The sequence below is a fragment of the Nymphalis io genome, chromosome 17, assembly GCF_905147045.1.
Source record: "Nymphalis io chromosome 17, ilAglIoxx1.1, whole genome shotgun sequence".
NCBI lineage: Eukaryota > Metazoa > Arthropoda > Insecta > Lepidoptera > Nymphalidae > Nymphalis > Nymphalis io.
This window is the reverse complement of record NC_065904.1, coordinates 4,622,524-4,635,555: the sequence shown is the minus strand read 5'-3', so window position 1 is coordinate 4,635,555 and position 13,032 is coordinate 4,622,524. Positions and strand designations below refer to the sequence as shown.

The window sequence follows — 13,032 nt, the reverse complement described above, 5'->3', positions numbered from 1 at the left end:
TCTAGAACTAGTTATGTCATATCACCTTCATTTTACCCTAATTACAAATCGGCCTATAATAATCGATATATGATATAGATTTCTAAAAGTATTACGTGCGACGCTGACTTTAACAAATTTCAAAGGAATATCAAGCGCCAATAGAGCAATGGTTATAAGGCTGCCTAGCGATGTCAAAGTCGCAGGTTCGTCTTGGACTTCGAGCAACCCATTCCTTATAGAACTGTACCCTTAATTGAAGATGTAAATAGGAATATTAGTCCTTAAAAGCATTTCTACAATTATCTTAAAAATATATATTACTTAAAAATATATAACTGTGACACAAAACAAAAATTAATCTTATCGTGCTTGTAGCATCAATACACTGTGTCGGTCTGGAGAGTGTATATCCAGAGAAATGACATTTTTCACAAAAAAACTAATTATTAAGACCGAACAAAACTCAGTAATAGCTTAGATACTAGTTATTAATATGATAAATTCTTTAATTTGTAAAGTTGAATGTAGAGTTACTTCTAACTTATATTTTTAGCCAATAAAGTGAGTTGTATTATTTCCAACTGTACCATAAACCGATCTCTTGATGAGATGATCGTACAGAGCACGTCCGGCAAGAAATCCCAACTGTCAATGGCCAATCAAACGCATTACGAAGTTACGACGTTTAGGAGTCTATAAAATAGACGCTTTATTCGTACGTCTGTAAATGCCTGTAAAAAATATAAGTTAGATAAATTCGACGTTTGTCCGTAGGTCCACGTCCATTCTTGCACGATATGTACATTATTTACACGCCTGGCGCGAATATTATATCGATAAAAACAATCGTAAAGTTTCAATTTAAATGTTTCTGGGCGAATGCTTGTATTACAAAAACTGCTGATAAGATGCGAGCTCCATATATGAATAAACAAGATTTGTTTCCAAATAAAAAAAAACTTGATTTTAGTGTTGATTTTACTACTGCTAAAAAACGGTTTAATGATTTTAGCTTTTTTGTACGTAATTAAAATCCTAATTACGGTTTATAAAATCAATGTTTGGTTTATAATAATTTAATTGTTAATGGCCTCCACCCGCAGTTACTTTTGCGTTATTTGTTAAGTGAACTCAATTCCAAATTTCATTCAAATTCCTTCAGTAGTTTTTGTGTGAAAGAGTAAAAAAGATCCTTCCATCATCTCAAACTTGCGTTTATAATATTAGTACGATTTATGTGGCGAATTTTCGCCGAACTTCGAAACTTTATCCACTTTTAAACATAAAGAAACTGTGTTATTTGGCTTATATTAACCGCGATGTGAATCATCACGACAAGTCGTGGGTTTCGAAAAATGCCAATCAGTCCACCAATGGAGTCAATAATGCCGTGAATTGTTTTTTTTTCCGACTAACCGAATTAAATGGGGTTTTCTGAAAATCTAAACGAGGTATTAAATATGCCGTTGTCTGTGTCATGAGTAATAAAACGTCAGCCGCATTCCGGCAATTCACTTATACCTGCGGGTTCAATGAAAATATATCTATGGTTTCTATTTATTTTTTTTTGTTTTCGGTTGTCTGGACGGAATGACTAATTAGCCATAAGTCCGCCCCTTGTACTAAACATTAATTAGTTCTAAGCATTTTCTGTGCTATTTTCTGATTTACTATAAATAATATTCGATATTCGAGATTACAGTTATTGAATTTGTCCAAACCGAATGTGTGTGCACCCTCCTATCGAAAAAGATATTACGCAGTATTTATATATATAGTTAAAGGAACCTACTCAAATAAATAATATTTTGATTTTATCTCTTTCTTGGAAACATACGAACACAGTGCATTTTTGTTTGTCGTTAGAATAATCGGTATGTGATAACTACCAAAACAGACGGTGATTACTACCAGCTTGTACAAAATACGAGAACGTGATACAAGTCGTTAAATTTTAATCTCATTCGCTTGATATTGGTAATTGAATATGACATTTCATATTTGCTTTACCGATCTCATGGACAGTGTTAATATCGTAGGCGGTTTATAAAAACTATTAACATAAAGAACCGCTGAAATGGGTCGTTTTCATTCACAGCGTATGGTTTTATTGATCGTTAATAGAGAATTTTACTTTTATTAAACTGAATAAGTTTCGAATAATGCATTTAATGATATTGTGCCAAGAATATTATATTCATAATGGAAATTTGAGGCACCAAGGCTAGATATTTTAATCTTAACGGCTACAGATACGCTCTTGAAAGACTCGTTTAAGAATTTTGAAGATCGTAATATTCCTATTTTTTTTTTATTCTTTGTATCTTTTTTTTTTTAAAGTAAAAAGTCTAAGGTGCTACTGATAGACAACAAATGTCAAAAAAAGTTTCTTATAAGTTTAAACGTTTAATTATAATAATCAAGCCTTGTGTATAGTTTTATTTCTATAAAACTAGATATTATTGAGTTTCTTCTCGAACGTTTAATATTACATGATGATGGAGATAAAGATACATAAAACTATAACTTCAATTTTCTTAACTAACGTATTCGATCACCATTTTAGTTTATAATCTCGTAACTAGAGTTAAGGTAATAGACGTTGATTATTTTTTATTAATTGCTTTAAACACGTTCACACAATTCTACATAAACGTACATACAAGTTCAGCAGCATGAAATCCAAAATATGTTTTTAATTAAATATATATAAATGTAAATACTACCTATCGTCGTCTAGTCCTCAAAAGCCGTCTCATCAATCAAAGTATAAGTATTAACTTGTCGGTCATTCGACATGAACATTTGTGTGCGGCTCGCGACGCGGCCAACGATGCTCGTAAAACGAAATATCCAAGAACTGCAATTCGTATGCAGATGTAGAAACACCACGCGAGCCAAGCCTTACTATTAGTGTTTACTCCCGCTATAAAGCCCCAATCGTTACATCGTTGTTATTTTATTACTTCAACGTTTATAAATAACTACATGTATTAATATTTTATATAATAAAACGAAACTTTTTTTGAAAAAATATATATAATTGTGTTTTGTGTTTTTATATAATCGGTGTTTCTGGTTTGGTTTAAATTTGAACTGATTGGAGTAATCGTTTGAAATTGTTGTAAACAGTACTTGCAACGTCGACTTTGATTATCTACGTGAATTCCCACCAAATAGCGAAAGCGTATTTATTATATAATTTTTTTTTATAGAATAGAAAGGCGGACGAGCATATGGGCCACCTGATGGTAAGTGGTCACCAAACGCCCTTAGAAATGTCAACCATCGCTTACATAGCCAATGCGCCACCAACCTTGGGAACTAAGATTTTATGTCCCTTGTGCCTGTAATTACACTGGCTCACTCACTCTTCAAACCGGAACACAACAATAACAAGTACTGCTGTTTTGCGGTAGAATATCTGATGAGTGGGTGGTACCTACCCAGACGAGCTTGCACAAAGCCCTACCACCGGTAAATAAATATTCTATATTAGATATATCAATAAAATTAATCTTTATATAAACAAATACTAAGCAAAATACCACTCATCACGAGATCTCCTAAACTATCCGCTCGATTGACTTTAAATTTGTCACAGTTACTCCGTCCCCGATGTAGACGCTCACTAAGAACGGATTTCACGCAAATCGTATCCAAAATACATTGTTCTTCTTATCTACCGATGCGAAGCCGGGACAATTTGCTAGTATTCAATCCATAACAATCCAATGTTCTGAATCTGTAAAAATAAATAAAATTGAAGTATTTTTCTGTGATTTTGAAATAAATTCCTCTCTTTTAGTTAATATGGCTATTCGCGAATCACACAAACAGACGGACAAAAAATATTTTTTTTGTTTTTGATAACTCGCCATATTCACTTAGAAAGAGGCAGTTATTACAGCAATTAACACAGACTACAATTTGATTTATTCGTACAGATAATAAATAATAAGTTTTTCTTGATGGTAGAATATCGACATAAGGTATCACTCGATAATCGGAAAAAATAATAACATGTTGGTAAACATATCTATTTAAAACAAACGAACCTAATTCGAAAACTCTATAATGAAAATATATTCTCAGTAATTCATTTTTGATATATATATAACTTCTATGAAATAATAATTTCTTATTGATGAAATAATTTAATATTTTTCTCGTGAACATATTTCCTCAATATTTCTTTTTCGTAGAATTACTCACATTCTTATTTCCAAGATTTCATATGAAATGACTTCGAAAACTTTTCGGTGCGATTTTGTATTGTAATTAGTTTAATAATTATAATATTTATGTTACGTATGTCGGTATTTCTTGACGTTCATTATGGACTTAATTGTCAGATAATTTTCGAGGTATTTTCAATAAAATACCACTTGTAAATATTTCAAGATAGTTTGGGATTACATCAAGAAGCGTGTACAATTATTGTCGCTTGTAAATGATATTGCAAGAGTTAATTACGTGACATTTATTTATAAAGTATATTTTAATTTTGAAGGACTAGTCGCCTTTTTAATTGTCTCCTGTATTTATACACTATATTTTATAGACTGCTTCGTTGGTTGGCTTGATGTAAGGCCACAGACTTGGAGGTCCTGGGTTCAATTCCCAGGTCGAGCTAATTAAAAGTTATTGGGTTTTTCTGTGAGAAAATTCTCAGTAGCAGCCCGGAGTCTGGAAGTTGGAAGTGTGTACACTCCCGTGCCTCGGAAAACACGTACAGCCGTTGGTCCTGCGCTTGAACTCTTTCCAGGCGTATCGGATTGCCGTCCCATCGGATTATGGGAGTGAGGGAAGAGAGAGTGCACCTGTGTTTGCGCACACACTTGTGCACTATACTCCAATATCATCAATCATCAACAGCCAATAATTCAGTCTAAATTATATTTTCCCTTTTGAGTATGCTGAATGAAGTCACATGAACTCAAAGTCACTTATCCCAAGCATAAATTTTATTACTTATCACCTGATGGTAAGTGGTCACCAACGCCCATAGACATTGGCATTGTAAAAAAATGTGATGGTTAACACTTTTTACACCTCTAAAACGCCACCAACCCTGGGAACTAAGATGGTATGTCCCTTGTGCCTATAATTACACTGGCTCACTCACCCTTCAAAGCGGAACACAACAATACCAAGTGCTGTTTTGTGGTAGAATATCTGATGAGAGGGTGGTACCTACATTGGACTTGGACTCTTTGAAAGTTGATAGAATTAAAATGAAAAAAGAAGAGTTATATAAAGATAATGACATATTATGTACTTGTAGGCAATGGTAATATTTATTCATTTAAAAATTAAGAAATATCTGGCAATTCACATTCTTAGTACGGGTTTTATGCAATTTTACAAATATTTTGAAATGTTTATAAACATCTAATTTTTTACTACACTAACACTTTCTATGAACGTATGACCTTTTCACGAATAAAACTAAACTAAATAAACAAAAGTAGTACTAATAGAACATTTACACGGTACAATTTTATTTGTTCAACATCTGTTGCTCAACAAAAGTGTAAAAGAGTCGAAAATTGTAAATTTCGATTTAAGCGACCAAATTCATTGGTTGACTTTGTAATTGAATCGATTTTTGATGCTTCAATTATTAAAATTTTGTCCAGATAGTTATAGATTTAGCAGTTCAACCCGCGTTAACGGAGCCATAACTTTTTTTATCGACAAATTTTTGAGTATAATATGAGAAAGGTTTTATTTTTTAGTACAAAATATTAATCACTTTTATCATAACTGCAATCGTTAGTAGTTTGTTTGTTGAAGCGTATCCAACGACGGTCTAGGTTTCTGCATTGACGCGTCGCTTAGATGTCGTACAATTTGATTTATGCACAGGACCTTCTCATCTCGTCTGGACTATCTCGCACATTAATCAGACTGCATTATGCGTGTATTCGTCATTACTGCTGTTTGGAGTTGTTTGTATATATCCATATCCTTATAAAGCTAGACTGATATATGTATGGTATGTATATGTATGGGTTATAATTGTTTCATAATATTACAGTACAGTAACAGCCTGTTAATATTCCACTGCTGGACTATGGCCTCCTCTCCCTTTTGAGGAGAAGGCTCCCTTTGGAGCTTGTTCCACCACGCTGCTCCAATGCGGGTTGGTAGAATACAAATGTGGCAGAATTTCAATGAAATTTGACACATTCAGGTTTCCTCACGATTTTTTCTTCACCGCCAAGCACAAGATGAATTATAAACACAAATTAAACACATGAAAATTTAGTGGTGCTTGCCCGGGTTTGAACCCACGATCATCGGTTAAGATTCACGCGTTCTAACCACTAGGCCATTACGACTTTTTTAATTCATAATACGTATATATATAAATGTGAAACTTTTATTAAACGCGCTAATCTCAACACTACTAGTTTAATTTGAAAACATTACATTCATTAGACAGTTTATTTATTGAGATAGGCGGATTGGTAGCTATATTATATTTATATTCTATTATGCTTTTTTAACAATAAAACACATAGAGGCATTAAATTTCTACTTCAAAAAAATTACTGAGGAATTATTATTTTTTTTTTAAATATTTATTAAAAGTCTTCGTGAGATTTCGTTTTTATGTTATTCTTTATATATTGCTGTATTTAAATATTATTAGTAATTGCATGTTACATTTAAATCTATTAATATTTTGTGGTTATTGATGTAACTTAAATGTACTATAACACTTATACAAATATATATTTATTGTACATATAAGACTTTTTTTTATTCTGTTAAAAGTAATACTCATTTGGGAAAACACCGATAAGATTTCATGTTATTTATTCAGCAAAATTTCATAGAATAGTCACGAACTTTTACCGTTAAATCGAAATGATGAATATATATTAAAAAAAAAAACAAACACAAAGATTGAATTTAGTGTATTTTTCAGGTAATTAAACAACTCCTTTGTTTATTTAAACAAAGATATCAAAATGAGCATATCAAAGATCAGCATTACCTATCTAATTTACAAAGTGCTCCGCGAACAGCGTCTATCTTCAGCGTGTATCGTCGGAAACTCGTCAAGTCATTGCGCGGGCGCATCGTCGATCTAAACTGCATCGCCTGATCCTTTAACCGAGTCATAGAATATAAAATTAAATAAAAACACGTACCATTTATTATTTTCTTTAGTTCCCATTTTGATTATAACTGCAATTGTTAGCAGTTTGCTTTAAGTCATTATACTTATGAGTCTTCGGTTCCTAGAATATAATAAGGTTTATTAAAATTAAAATATTTTTTTCTCGATAGAGTTCTATTTTATGTAAGAGGGGAACAAACGGGCAGGAGGCTCACCTGATGGAAAGTGACTATCACCGAAAATGGACACCTGCCACACCGGAGGGCTTGCAGGTGCGCTGCCGACCTTTAAAGAATGAATACGATCTTTTCTTGAAGGTTTCTATGTTATATCACTTCGTAAAAGTCGCTGGCGAAAGCTGGTTGGCCACAAAGTGATTGTACGAGCCAAAAATAAAACGAAAAGAAAACCGTACTCACAGTCGCTAATCAGCTGGTGCTTTTCTAGGTACCGCAGAAGCTGGCCGTTGATAATAGACTCCATTATCTTGGAGAACAAGGAGGTGATGGCAATAGGACTATAATTTATTGGTTCTCTGCGGTTGCCCTTTTTTGGTATCGGGTGCACCAAAGCAGTCTTTCACGAGTTCGGAAAAATAAAGTATACTTTGATTGAAATAAGTTTGAGGATTTTGACAAATCGCTCGAGTTCCCAGTTTTATTCAAAAATAGGCCACGTGTGCGCACGTGGACAGTAAGCTTACGCAAAAACATGCTTCTTACATGCATTTGACCTAACTTTTACATAGTACTCGTATTCATTCGTTTCATTTTTTCTATAAACGAGTGTGAAAATCTTGCTACAAAGTAACATAATTATATCTACCCTATATTTATTATTAATATGATTTTAAACTAAAAACAAATACCTACCCATATTACTTTAGATAATAAGTAAGATACTTTAGATAACAAAAAATGCACTTAACACTGCAGGCCGTGAAATAATACTTAATGAATTACATACAAATATAATACCGAATTAAAAAGGAAATAAAACTGTAATGTATTAATTGATTTTTATAAAATATTTTTAATGCGACAGCGTAATTATTATCTTATATAATTAACGAAAATAATTATTGAAAGACCTTCTTTATTTTAATAAGTTAAAATTGATCCAAAAATAAACTTTTACTTATTTTCAAGGTTAAAAGGAATTCTCATTGGTTTCGAATTGAGGTTACAAATCAAATAAATATTGAATCACTAATCTTGTTTTCGATTTTTAAGCAAGATGAAGTATATTTATTACGTTAAAAGACGATGATTAACGCCATGACACATACTAGGTGACACACAATGTCAAATTGGTGTAGACAATCTACAGTATTGTCTGCGATTGTGTGCAACTTAATTTTAACAGAACTCGCAGACACCAGATATACATATATATGAATCAAAATATTATTATATGGATTGTAAATTTTGTTTCATTGAAAATACTTACTTTTTTCTAAATATTTTATAAAAAACATAAAAAATATATTTACATGCAGTACTCGTAATCACTTAATTCACTTCTAAGTACTCGTAATCTCGAAAAAGTTGCTCACATGTTTTTCCCCTTTTCGTGACAATGGATTACTAATTGCTTTAATAGTAGTCCAATCAAACGAGCATTTAAATCGAAATTAGCCTGCCAGATTTGTAAAAAAAAAGTTGGATTAATCCAAATATATAAAAATGTTTTTTTTAATATTTGAACAACCCGTAAATGTGTTGACAGCTGAGCATAGGCTTCCTCTCCTTTTAAGTTACTGCTTACTCCAGAGAGAGCGAGTTGCTTGGATTTTTAATATAATTATTAATAATGAAAAATATACTAAATATAATAATTATAATTTCTTTGCATACTTTGAAGTTAGTCGCGCAATGTAAATGTAAATATTGTATCTTCCAATACGAATAATCTATGACGAACGCTAGTCGTGAATACTGCGCCCGCATCCCTGGACTGTTTGCGTTTAAAGCGACAATGCCCATATTCAGACGTAAGAGGACGCCGTCTCTTAGCATTTTTAAATTATATCACCGTAGGTTGACTCCATGGGCCTGCGTCATAACTCATTTCTATATAAAGCTTTTAACTTTCTCGGATATGGTCTTTATGAGTCGCTAAGACACACCTCTCGTATGTCCAGTGTGTAGGTATAATTTAAAACAGCCATCAAAATTAAGAGGTTCTCGTCAAATCTGGTTTTATTTTGCATTTTATTTATCATGCAAGTTCATTTATAAGATGCCTTTTATGCATTTTGTATTTGGATGCAACGTTAATAATAAACTTGTTCCTTTTTATATATTTTTTACATAAGAAATACTGACTTCACAAATACAGTCGGTGATTTTCCTTTTTTATTGCAGTATTATAATATCATTTTTTAAAGTAAATTAAATTTATTCTAATTAAAGCAGAGAATTTGATTCAAACTACTCAATAAAAAAATATTTATTTCGTAATAAATTTGAAATATATCATGTAATAACAGAAGCCATATTTCCGACGCCATGTTTTTCTTCGATCGCTAATAATTTATCATGAATGATTGTAATCGTCGGGACACTCGCGATTAAATTAAACGTAACCCTTAACCGACGGCGTTTAGACGTGCGGCAAATATTAGTAACTGAGTGGCATTGAAGTCGCCGTATATGGAGTTGTTTTGATCTATTCTGTTGAACTCGTGGATCATAGACGTCTAACCCGAGACGCGTATGGCACAGGAAATCTTGACTTCCGCTCGTCTAAGTTCACCGTTCTCCCGCTAGACAATGAACCGCTAATAAAATCGTCTGTCTATCGTTAAATGTAATCGACGCGTACTTACCGACCTTTTACGGTCTGGTAGTCCCCTTTTTTTCAATTCACAATACGCATTCATCGCTGTTAGGCCAGTCTGCGCTGTCATAGGAACAGTCTCGCGCGGTGAATGACTAACCGATTTTTAATGACAACTAGTTGATTGGCATTGCAGATGGACGTAATTGTCTAGTTTCCTGTCGCATTTTTTTTATTAAAACGTTTTTATTTCTCGAATTTATTGTTTCAATTATATTAATTATTGGATATATGTTTTATACAGTCCCTTTTATAAGAAATAAATGTAATTGGAATATTATTAGCGCCGACGTACTAATTAAGGCAATAATAATCAGTTTCATTAAGAGATTACTTGGAAAATTCAATTAAATCTCTAGTTTATACAAGTTACAAGCTGCGTCCATCGTTGCAGCGCTCAATTTTGTCCAACCTCGTGTGTGATATGATGACGGTACAGTGGTAGGGTTCATAAATTAAAAAAAACTAATATGTCAATCTGACAGTACCCATAGCCATATAAATATTGCAGAATTATTTAATAATCGTTCACCAATATCACGGTCATTAAAGATATTAAAAAAAAACACAGTTGGACCAAACGATAATCAGATACGTGTATCTCATAACTTTATTTATATTCATTATAGTTTAAGATTTTGTTTTGTTTTACTCACAATGAACATGTTTGCCGGCTACTATTGTTGAAATTGCAAAATGAACATTTGTATAATAAAATAATTAACCCAAATGATTATTTAACTTTTTTTATCAAAAAAAAAGGCTGTGCAAATAGGTCTGGTGGATAACAGTCACCTTTGCCTATAGGCACTGACACTCCATTATTGTACCTTCAACAATCGAAATCTAAAATGTTAAACTGTTAATACACTGGCTCACTCGGCATACATAATGCAAAGTATTGATGATTGGCAATAATTGGTATGTTGGTGGTAACTTGATGGGCTTGCAAAAATTTCAACAATTATTAAAAATAACTTTTTTAATATTACAATGTTTCCACTAGGTACCTCTCGTCAGTAATGATGGTAAGGCAGGCCTCGGAGCAAGAAACGCACCCGACGCACCCATGGCGTCCAAGACCCTTGGACCAGCAACTCTCCGTCTAGCTGCTAGGACAAAAATGCTCCAACCACCCGCCAAAGCCTTCCAAGAACCTATGGATGAAGATTCAGAATAGTTATATCCATAAATGTAAATTAACTAACTGTATCAGTGATGATAAAATAAAGACCAATTTAAATCCTTGTTGTAAAGTTAATGAATACGATTATCATTTGAGGAGTTAATAAACGTTTAATTCAGTCTAGTAATGTTTGAATAATGTATATATTACCGGCTAGTGTTTTATTTTAATGTGGTAAATGAAATGTATATTAAATTATAAATAAACCTGTCCGGACTTTAATCGCATAATAAAAACATAACTTTTTAAAACTTTGGAATTATTTATAATACGAACGTCATATACGAGTAAGAAGATTAATAAGAAAAAAAAATGACATTGTCTATGATAATTAAATTACCAGAAAAGATTAAATCTTAAAACTGGCACTTCAATGAAACCTACAAAATAAAATCATCGATTAAATAAAAAAAAACTGTCCTTAATAATTTATATTTAATTAGATACTAATAATAATGCCCTCCAGACCGATTTCGGCCACGGCGGCCAATCTCAAGAGAGTTAGCCAACTACGCAGGAGATATTACAGTGCGCAAAACACAAGTGCATTCCCTAACTCTCATAATCGGATGGGACGGCAATCCGACACGACCAGAAAGAATTCAGGCGCAGGACCAACGGCTTTACGTGCTTTCTGAGGCGCGGGAGTGTAAACGCTTCCAACTTCCGGACTCCGGGCTGCTACTGAGAATTTTCTGAGAGAAATACCCAATAAATTTTTATCGGCCCGACCTGGGAATTGAACTTGACCTCCGGGTCTTCGGCCTTACATCAAGCCACTAGACCATCGTGGCAGTTATTAGTTATTATAGATACTAGACACATATTGAAACTATTTTAATGCAAATGAATCGTATAGTGAAAAGAATTAAGATTTAAAAGTCTACATATTTCATCGTAACTATTCTACTACAAATCCAGCCGTCTAGTGTCTAGACGGTAAATAATAATGTGTTAATTATTAAGTCATGAATACATTGCAATGTAATTTCACATTAAGAAGTCTTAATATTTGAATAAAAAATTGTAAATATTATATTGTATCATTTATATATCCTAAGTTAAAAATATATTTGTTTTTTAAAAGGATTTCGTTGACTATAATTCTATCGACTTAGAATTACATCGTTCACGTCAAGTGAAGTACTCACTTGACGTTATTGATAAAAATAGCCTGTACCCGAAATAATTAAAAACTCATTGTTCAAATTATCTCCAAAAATAATCTGTCAAAATGGTTAAAGGATTTGATCACGGTTATTATTACACGGTAACATATGGTTGTTTATAGAGTAAGAAGTCGTTAGTCGTTTCATTAAATTTTCACGTCTACGAAACTTACAAGTACGAAACGTATAAGGACGCTTTTGAATCCAGCTTCGGAGCTAAGTCAACCATCCGTAAGTAAAACGAATCTTTTCTTAAATAAAGTAACAGGACATTGGTCGTGAAAATGCAACAGTCACAACAAAGAGAGAGTTGCTTTCCCATTTATATCATGAGTATGAATTAACGTTCGTGTAATGTAAACAAATTACAAGTTAAGTAACTAACTAAATCGTTCTAACTTCTACTTAAGACAGACAAGATAAGTAACAATAATTAAACACTTGATATTACTTAAATAATATAACGTTACATATTCGTTTAAATATAACACATGATTAAAATGAGAATTCAAATTTATTTTAAAAATGAAGAATTACTTCATTTTATCACATATATCGTTATTTTAAAAATCAAGTAATTATATGTCTGTCTTATTTGAAACTAATGTATATAGAGTTATAGAATAATGCATTATTTCAGTTTGTTAAAAATAGCATGTCATTATCATCATCAGCCAATTTCAATCCACTGCTAGAAATAAGCCTCTCACAAGATGCGC

At 32.4% G+C, this 13,032-nt stretch overlaps 1 protein-coding gene across 2 annotated transcripts in view; it reads left to right on the top strand.

Moving 5' to 3' along the window:
• LOC126775087 (angiogenic factor with G patch and FHA domains 1) overlaps window positions 1-12,177 on the top strand; it is a 36,698-nt gene extending 24,521 nt beyond the window's left edge. For both annotated transcript variants that reach the window (XM_050496846.1, XM_050496845.1), the window contains one exon: window positions 10,965-12,177. In XM_050496846.1, coding sequence (XP_050352803.1) covers window positions 10,965-11,138 — 174 coding nt within the window. In that variant the 3' untranslated portion in view covers window positions 11,139-12,177. The remainder of the gene's footprint in view (window positions 1-10,964) is intronic.
• Window positions 12,178-13,032: the final 855 nt, after the last annotated feature.